General features: G+C 38.6%; 1 protein-coding gene across 1 annotated transcript in view; it reads right to left on the minus strand.

Annotated features, from left to right (window-relative positions):
* LOC127984449 (ectonucleotide pyrophosphatase/phosphodiesterase family member 1) overlaps nt 1-9,523 on the minus strand; it is a 39,555-nt gene extending 30,032 nt beyond the window's left edge. Inside the window, exons 1-5 of the mRNA XM_052587090.1 lie at nt 9,144-9,523; nt 6,865-6,937; nt 6,649-6,777; nt 5,239-5,364; nt 2,910-2,970 (exon numbers count right to left, since the gene is read on the minus strand). Coding sequence (XP_052443050.1) covers nt 2,910-2,970; nt 5,239-5,364; nt 6,649-6,777; nt 6,865-6,937; nt 9,144-9,272 — 518 coding nt within the window. The 5' untranslated portion in view covers nt 9,273-9,523. The remainder of the gene's footprint in view (nt 1-2,909; nt 2,971-5,238; nt 5,365-6,648; nt 6,778-6,864; nt 6,938-9,143) is intronic.
* Nucleotides 9,524-10,255: the final 732 nt, after the last annotated feature.

Raw genomic sequence — 10,255 nt, forward strand, 5'->3', positions numbered from 1 at the left:
CTAGATTAATCTCACTGTGATCTTGAAATTAATCTAGATTAATCTAGATTAAAATGACTCATTCGAATTATTTGTGTGTTACCCAAATAAAATTGACAAACAGTAAGTCTTTGAGAAGGGGTTTATCAAGCTAGGTGGTGCATTAGAAAAGGGGCTCATCACAAAGTGCTTGAAAAAGCTGTAAACAAATTTCACATTGCACAAGGTGCAAACAACCTTACGCCTGTTTCACACATACTCCGTCTGCAGTGCGTATGTGTTGCATATTTTTTTACGCACCCATGTTAACGGATTCCAGTACGTACAGAGTAGCGAACTGCAAACGCATCATGTGTGAAAGCACATCGAGTCTGTGCTGCACCACATACGTAACACACACGGACTGCATACGCACTGCAGACGGAGTATGTGTGAAACAGGCGTGAGCAGAGCCGTAGCTGGGGTCAGCGGGGACCCGGTGAAGGTTGTACAAGTGGGCCCTGTTTGAAATTGTTTAATTTGTATGTTTGTTTATTTTTATTTATTTGTGCTAACTTATTTTTTCAAGTTTGTAGGTGTCAAGGTACAAAAACCAAATAATTAAATGTAAAATAGCACTAGATAGTCTTCAATGTAAAAATGAAATATACAATCAAACCTACATTTATTCAGACACCTTCAACATTTCTCACATTATTAAAGTTTTGCTATATATATAAAAAATTATATCTGGTGTCTGAACAATTTTTGGTTTGACTGTTAAAACTAAAAAGTAGTCAAGAGGGTGATTTTCATTTTCATTTTCTTGGATTAACATTACAGCAGCCAGTAGCTAAATTAGGCGCGGTCACTTTAAGAGAAGATGAACGCATCCAATAAAATACACAATTTACTTTCACTTAAGAAATAACTGACAGTTTTTTCGAACATAATTTCCAAGGTGGATATTTTGACATGTTCAAGTGTTTTGAGACGCCTTTCTCTGCGTGAGCCCTGTTCAAACTGCGATTTGTATTTGTTCGTTCAGGTGCAAGAGGGTCTTCGAGGAGAACTTCTCAGAAGAGAGCTTGGTTCAGTGTCGCTGTCCGTGATACGCGTCTCTCTCTCTCTCTCCGCACCAAACACCAGTAACCAGCTTCTCTGTTCAGCTTTTCCGCATCTGGTGTTTGGATGCTTTAATATTTAAATCGACAAGGGGTAAGGCTTAAAACACGTGAAAAAGATAATCTTTCATGACGATCCGCAGCAGTGGCCCGTCAACTGTCCTGAGCATCTTTTTAGGCTGGCCTCGGCAAGTAGGTTATATAAAAAATCAAGGTTAAAGTCATCATAGCTTCCTTAGTATAGACCATAGACTGTATAAAAACATGGACATAGTGTCCGTGACGTCACCCGTAGACTCCTGAAGAGAGTTTTTGAAGCCCTAAAGTGTGCAGAGCGAGCCATCGCCATCTTGGCAGCGCGTCACCGCGCTACTCTCCCGGACAATCGAAAATGGGCAAAAGGGCGGGAGTTGGTTGCTGAAGCCACGCCCCCCTAGCGCGACGGCTGTGACAGCAGTGGCAATTGACCTGTCACTCAAGTGGCCACGCCCTTAATTATGCAGAACTTTAAGGCTTAATATAATTTAAACGGATGAGTTATAAAGAAAATCACCCCCCTCACAATTGTCATGAAGGGCAAAATTAGCTATATAGACCCAAATCATTTTTTGAACCAGGCTGAAAACATGTTTTTTTCTGCTGTAAAGTTGGGCATTTTAACATGGGGAGTCTATGGGACTGACTCTCTTTTGCAGCCAGCCTCAAGCGGCCAGTCAATGAAGTTATAAAATAAAAATGTGTATTGAATATACAATTTTCCTGAATATTACTTTTATATTATTTCAAATTATTTTCAGTATAGGTGAATGGCTTCCCATAATGTTTTAGCTTTTTCTGATGAGATGTAATGGTAGCAAAAAACGGTTTTAAAGTTAAAGCACATGGCTCATTAAGTTGTCTATTTGTGTTCATGCCAGCAAGTACCATTACGGTTAAAGCTAAATGTACTTCAGAGTATGTTTATTATAGCTAATGGAAAAACAACACTGACCACACAGTCCATTTACCCAGAGTCAGACATAAACACAAACACGCCTAAACTTCTCTCTGTGCATCTAAATACCGTAGGTGCATTTATATACAGTGCCACTTAAAAGTCCACATGTGATTTAAAAGCTCTTAAACCGAAAAAGACCCAGAAAGTTTAAGGATGCAGACAATTTACAGTGTTATGTTATGAAATAAACACCATTTCTAGGCCACTTATTCCAAGAGTTGGTAACTATATACTGGCAACAGACACACACTGTTCCTATAAAGCCTCATTAACTATAGTTCTGTCATGTCAACTCTCGGAGGGACTGGCATGGTAATGTACATTACATTGTTAATGTATCTGGTCTTGGCAGAATATTTCTGATACGCTTCTGCTGTTGCTGTACTGTACTGAGACTCTCTACTGCCAATCCATCCACAAAATGCTGTTGTTAGCATGTAAGAAATATTGCTGCTGCAAATATAACACATGAAATAACCCCATATAGAATACATAAATCACCTCGTAGCAGAACTATACAGGTGGAGCTGGGGAAGGTGGAGGGTTTTTCTGAAGTGAGCTCTAACTGCTACGGCAACTACTAGTCATATGTTTGAATGCTGAACAGCGAGCGTATTGGCTACCGATACAAGAGAGAACCAATCAGCTGCATCATGTGATGATGATGTCACTAGGTCAGATTGAGTTAGACCTATCGGACTGCACCATCCAGAGTTTCATGCCAGAACTCTGTATATGGAGATGCTAACTTCTAACCTTTGAGTTAATGATATTAACCTGATCGAGATCTTGATACAGAGCCTTCTCATTTATAAACATAAGTCTGTTACCCAACAGGACACTGAGGAGTCCTGATGTCTTCACAGTCCTCTTCCAGCCAAGGTTTTTCACCTGTGAAGAAAAGAAGGAAGAGAAAGGAAATAGTATTAATAGTAACTTGAAACTCTGGCCTGGTGTATTTGTTCTTTCAGTGATTAATTTTCTAAAGTTGCCATTGAGTTAGAAGTGAGAAAGAGAAATGAAAGCATGATGAGGAACAGTTGAGTTTTCAAACGCAGTAGAGGGTGAACATGTTGGTAAGACAATAAAGGCCCTGGTATACTTCAAACTAAATCGAAGAATGGGCTGAAATTACATCATTTCGAACAAAATCAGGCCAAAATTAAATTTGTTTTGAGTATGTTTCGGCAGTCTGAAACAGCCTTCCATTGGTCCATGGCGGTTACGCACTTGTTGGGTGTGCTCTGAAACGCCACCTTCTTTAATGTGCAATTTTTTCCCCAGGTTTGTTTCTCATTCTTCAGAGGTCCGAGCATAGAACAACATCTCCTGAATACACTGGAGTGTCCAATAGCTGAGCTGCCACAAATATATCCGCAGCTGTGCGATCGCTCGCAGAGACACTTCCAGAGGAAGATCCAGAGATAGCATTTAATTCCTAGAAAGTAACTGCAACGAAGCTTTGTGTCGACGACCTGGAGTTATGCAAAAAGTGATGTAGAGAAATATCTGAGACAGGTTTCCCAAAGCCATGAAAAGAATGCAAGGAAAGAGTAAATATATAAAAATACATGTGTTTCAAATACGTTACACCACACTGCTGCTATTGTTTGTCTTTCAATATTAATTTAAATATTTAAAGGGTATACAATAAATGAAATGTCAAACAAGGATACAATAATAAACCTTTTTTTTTAATCAAAAGTAAATCATGACACCACATAAAATATAAAAACAGTTTATCCAGTTTAATAAAATAAATGAAAACTAATAAAATAAAGTAACGAACTGTCTCCAATATTTTTTTTTCCACATCATGCTAAAGTTTCCAGCGTACGAGGAAGTGTGAATCACTTTCCATAAAGGTCGGATCATGGAAATGTCAGGTTCTTTTGTATTGCAAACATGACACTTGACTCTTGACTCTGCTAATCATTATTCCCTTGTCTCCACTTCTTCATTTCATCGTTGTTTTGTTTGGGGGAGAAGCGTGAGCATCGTGACACATGTTTGCATTGCCTCCAGCAGTGCGGGGGTGTTGGAAAGTTCACAAATCAGTATACCATCCCTCAGCCTTTTTGCCCCAAAAGGATAAACGAAAACGAGCTTCGCTTGAAATATATTGTGGCCTTAAAACCAGACATGCATTCAAACTTAATCAATCTGAGATAAAGGCAAAGTACTGGAAAAATGATCTTCTAGTGATCCAAACAACTGACACAGTCCAGGACACTTTTTTTTTTCAAGTGATAATGATTAGCTGTCAGCCACTAATGCGATTACAAGTACAAACATTGCTATGATTGTGTACATAACAGTCACTGAAGTGATGAGTTAACGGCCAACATGTGGAGTCTTAAACCCCTGCTGTGTTTAACTCACATCAGATGTGAACAATGTGTGTTTTCAGAGGATTTCGAAGAGCAGATGCAGAGCTTTCAACTACGGCGAAATCTTTTCTTTCTTTTGCTCTCACACAAATATCCTGCTTAGAAAATGTGGACATCAGAGCTAGTTGTCATACATAAAGTTGTCACAAGAGCTGTATTTCTTTAACCGAAGGTTTTAAGTCAAGAGTACAATTTTACCAATGCTTATTTTCTATAGTAGCATTTTAAGTTGGTTTTTATAATGTAATGTAACATAATTAATGTAAAATACTTAAATGCAATTTATAGTGTTTTGTTGTTTTTGACCCACTTGAGTAGAACTTAAAGCCATAGTTCATCCCAAAATAAACCTATTTATTGGAGTAAACATGTATACAATATAACTACTTGGACATTATTCTGTCCAAACACACCTGAAACGTGACCTGAAATAATCAGAAGAACATTTGTGAAAATAAAAAAGGAAAACAACCTAGATACGCTTCACTGCTCTCTGTCCTGCTGTGGAGAGATGAAGTCCAGGCCTACAAAACTTCAAAGACAAATCCTTCAGATCCATCTCAACTTCACAGACGCTTATGAGCCTTTCAGTGAAACAGATTCGTGTCTGTTCAAAGCTGAAACAAAAACCTAACTGGCTTTCTGGGTCTTATATGAGATTGTATCAACCCAAGATGTCTTTATTTACATTTATACAACATAAATTACAGCTAGCATGTCGTGTAGCGACTCGATGGGAATGGAATGCAGAGCGAAGCATGTGTTGTACCTTTACATGTGCTCTTGTAGTTTAAGCAGCAGTCACCCACTTTCACACAGTCTTCAGAACAGGAGCAGAGGCGGTTCAGCGAACGCTCCTCACCGCAGCGGAATTTAGAACACGTCCAGCGCTGACCTGGAACACAGCGGGGACACAGATGACACGAGAGCGTCAAGATCGTTGGCTAGTCATATAATCATATCTTTCGAAAAGATAAAGGTGTTGTAGATGTGTGTTTCCAGTCGGTAGAAGCACTCATCTTGACATTCTAGGACAAAGATGTTAGATAAAGCAACCGAACACATTCTGAATGTGGGTTTGTGGGTTTTGTGTTTATGACTCAAACAGCTACAGCATTATTACCGGCAGATATTATACATGTGAAAAAATGAGACAGGTGGAGACGGTGAGACAAGAAAAGAGTCGGTCTCAGCAGACCCAGAGTCACTGATCCTTTACATGCAGCCGTCCCACACATGCAGCGCACAGGGCAGGCGCCACAGGGAGGAACATTCGGCTACTGTGCTGGAAAATGGAGCCGATTCAAAACAACAGGGAAAAAAAAAAACTACAGGGAGGGACTTTAAACCCTAACTATAGAGCTCTAACACTTCACTGAGGGGATTTCAACAGGTGGGTGTTGATGCTTTAAACAGACTTTCTTGTTTCCAATGTTTGCAGGCCTTTTCTGGGCTGTTACACCCCTGAATAAATGGTCAGTGTCTGCACACATACTATGAATATAACTTCATTTTCCTTTTCTTTTTCGATCTCAGACACATTGCCAAACACAGCTGGTTTGCCAGGCTACCGAAACACAAAACAGCATGATATTACTATGACCCAAAGGAGAGTTCATGCCTAATATTAAAGGGGATAGTTCATGCAGAAATCTAAATTCTGTTATTATTTACTCGCCCTCATGTTGTTCCAAACCTGTAAGACCTTTGTTGATATTCAGGGGAAAAAATTAGGTGATTTTTGATGATCCGAGAGTTTTCTGGTCCTGCATAGACAACCACACAACTGACATGTTCGAGGACCAAAAAGGAAGTAAGGACATTATCAAAATAGTACCACACAAATGTGGTAAACAAAAATAAAAAGCTCTCAGTCAGATTTCATCAGAAATATCTTTATTTGTGTTCTGAAGATGAACAAAGGTCTGAAAGGTTTGGAAAGACATGAGGTGTGAGTTTCATTTTTTTTGGAACATAGAAGGGGAAGTTTAACAGACTAACTAAGTGTAGATGGGTTGCCAAAAAAACTCACAAAAGTCATCCTTGTCGCTTATTGACTGTATTAAGAAGCACACTGACGTCAACAGTGATGTACTGTGTGCAGTTATGAAGCCAGAGACTCAGGACACATTCAATCTGAACAGAATTGATCAAACAGGACGCATGAAATGTCACTTACCTGGTTCCACACACACCTCCTCATAGTCCACACAGCAGGTGCCTTCATTCACACACGCAGCGTCACAGCGGCACGCAGCGTTAGAGTCACCACTTCTGGACAAGCAGCGGTTTCTACAGCTGTTAGTAACTGGAAAACACAAAATAATGAGCATGTAAAAACTGAATGATATGTTAAAACCATGACCAGAAAAAAAAAAGTAGAAAATGTAGATACCTTTATCACTGCAGCGGAGTTTGAGTATAAATACTACTGTGAGAATTAAAGCCAACAAGCCAAGCAGAAGGACCTATAGATAGAGAGAAACAAGAGGGCAAAAACTGTAGTTTCAAGATTTTTTAAAGCATATATCATTTGCATTAATATAATTAGCTTGGACTTTATGAAATACTGTAATAATAAACGTTTCTTTGACATAAATGTTGCTAAATTCTAAGCAGAAACTAGCCTTGTAGTTCAATACTGGCATTTCACTACAAACATCAAGGTCAAAAGTTCACTTCCTGTGAACATACACTGAACACTACAGGAGTGTTGTCAAGTCCGCGGTCTTCCCGCAGAACTGGGCTACTTTAACACTGTTACCGCGGTTTGTTTTTCACTTCCGAAGGTTGAAGCAACTCCAAAACATCATATATATATATTAAAATTCCTGTGATGGCAAAGCTGAATTTTCAGCATCATTACTCCAGTCTTCAGTGTCAGATGATCCTTCAGAAATCAGTCTAATATGCAGCTTTACTGCTCAAGAAATATTTCTTATTTTAACGTTGGAAACTGCTTAATATTTTGGTGGAAACCATGACATTTGAAGAACAGAAACTTCAAAATCGAAACAGCACTTCTATGAAATAGAAATCTTTTGTGACATTTTAAGACTTTATTTGGTTTTGTAAGATTTTATAAATAAATAAATAACTTTTTAGTGGTGCTGTCTCTTTAAAAACACTGACTATTGAACCAGCGGGAATGGTACATACACTTTTCATTCCCTCTAAGCTTTAAAGTGAATTGTTCAGTTTAAAGAAAGGGTTGCTGAAATATGAGATCAGATGCTAGGATGCAGCTTTGTTGAATTTAGAACGTCATACTAAATCAAGATCGGATGTTTTCTTTTTGGCATTTTGAAAAGAGATTTCCTCTTAGATGATTTTTCTAAATAATGATTAAGATTTGTGCCTGCTGGTGACTGCGTCTATTTGCTTAAAGTGACAGTTCACCCAAAAATAAAAAGTTCTGTCACTCACCCTCAAGCTGCTGACCACAAATTAAAATATATTTTGAAGAATGTGGGTAACCAAACAGTATCTGGTTCCTACTGTGCTCAGCAGAAGAGAGAAACTCACACAGGTTCACAAGAACCTGAAGCTGACTAAACAATGACAGAATTTTCATTGTTTTGGGAACTATTCCTTTAAATGGGTGAAGGAGGTATTTGAGCACTAACATTGTTTAGAAAGAAATTAACCTAAAGTGATCAAGATTAAGCCACAGATTTGCACTTGTTTATGAAATATCAAAACAATGGATTAGTGTTCTCGACTAGCTCAATCTCAAAGAGACATTGTAACACTACATTACACAATGAGAGACACTGTATGCTGGCTTCTGGAAGTAATGACCCGCATTTCCACTGAAACTCCAGTGCAGCCAGTTACATGTTTTCCAGCTTTGCTTTCTGGCATTCTCAAGCTATTCACATTTCCATGACTTTTCCAATTGATCATGATTACAGTGCAAACCAGCATGACCTGACCATTAAAGACTCATTTCCATGACGTCTCCTGGCCTGCAGATCACATTTGTTTCCAGCTTTTCATTGATCGTGGGAATCCTGATGAATAATGATGCAAATATGAGCAGAATCTCAGCTAAAACAACCTCTAAATGGCCAAATAGAATCTTAGAAAAACAAAGAAAGGTGAAAGAAAACAAAAAAATTGTTGCACAAGTATATTTGTAGCAATAGCCGACAATACATTATATGGGTCAAAATGATACATTTGTCTTTTATTCCAAAAATGTGGATATGTAAATATATCAAAACTTAATTTTGGAATAGTAATATGCATTGCTAAGGACTTAATTTGGACAATTTTAAAAGTGATTTTCTCGACCAAATATAGTCCGATCCCAACAAATCACACATCAATAGAAAGCTCAATTATTTTCAGTGCTTAGATTATGTAGAAAAAAACAACAACATGGTTTTGTGGTCCAGGATCACATATATAATTCTCCTGAAAGTATACAAATACATTTTTGAAAACACTTTATTATCCATGTGCAGGCTATACACTGTACTATGTTGTACTATACACTGGCCTATATGGAAATATACTGTATGTCAACTTGAAATTAATACAAGTAACAAAATTACACAAACAATTAAGATTAAAGGTTAAATGAGTGGCACTCTCATGGGTTGCTTGATTAACCAAGTTTCAGAAACCTGCTGTTATTTCCCCCATAGTATCCCAGGAGTCTTCGCTTACCGCACAGAGGATTTTCAAGTATCTTGACTTTGTTTTGGTGGCGCTTTGTGTCCGTTTGGACCGCTGTGGCGTCCCCAGAAGGTTGGCGGCGTGCTCGCTCATGTGTTCATCCCGCTTGGCTGAGTCCATTATTGATCGCGCGCGCGCTCGATGTGTGCGTTGCACAGGTTTGTTTAGCAGGGACTCATTTCAAACTTAGTTCTCCAGTGACTTTGTAGCTCGTGCGGTAAAGGACCGCCCAGCTGCAGTCTAGTCATCCAAAGGTAACATGAGCAGCAGCTCATGCCCTGCCTCGGTGTAATTATATTTCACCCCGAGAAAGCCCAGTCTACTGAGGCGAAGAATGGTTGCACTGAAATTACCTTTGCAATCTGATGTAGGCTATATCATACGTGTCCGTGTTTGGAATAACATATTTGATTTATAAAAGCTCTTCTCACACTATGGACCTTTCAGAAAAAAAGCGCAAAAAAAAAAAAAAATCCTTGTACATTGTAACACTACATTACACAATGAGAGACACTGTATGCTTACTTCTGGAAGTAATGACCAGCATTTCCACTGAAGCTCCAATGCATCCAGTTTGTCACAGTGTTCTTTACTGATCTGGGGAGGAACACATTTGTTTGGATATGCCAGTTTGCATGTTGAAGTAAGGTGAATGCTAATAGCCTACTGGTTTGGAATTGTGTTGGTTGTAATTTGCATGGCAAAACAACTACAGGAATTTGCACGCGCCTGTGTAATATGCCGCAACATCAAGGCTCAAGCCTTTAATTAATACTGAATGCATTCTGTCAGATTCGACATGAACTGGTGCATTTCGTTACGATGGCCTCGATATGTTATCTGCTTTATTGCAAGTTATGGATATATTGCGCCCTCTCGTGGTCAGTCAACGCATGTACACTGCAGCATTGAGCTGAAATTCACCAGCACGATCTGCAGGTAAAAGAGGAAGAGAAGAGAAGTCGGCTGATCCATTCAGCCATCAGATCGACATCACTACCTGCATTTAAATTTCTGTTATTATTATATATGACATCACAATAAGAAATGTTTTTTTGAATAAATGTTTTTTTATGAATAAAACATTTTTTTACCTTTTAGCA

Source organism: Carassius gibelio, chromosome B20 (assembly GCF_023724105.1).
Source record: "Carassius gibelio isolate Cgi1373 ecotype wild population from Czech Republic chromosome B20, carGib1.2-hapl.c, whole genome shotgun sequence".
NCBI lineage: Eukaryota > Metazoa > Chordata > Actinopteri > Cypriniformes > Cyprinidae > Carassius > Carassius gibelio.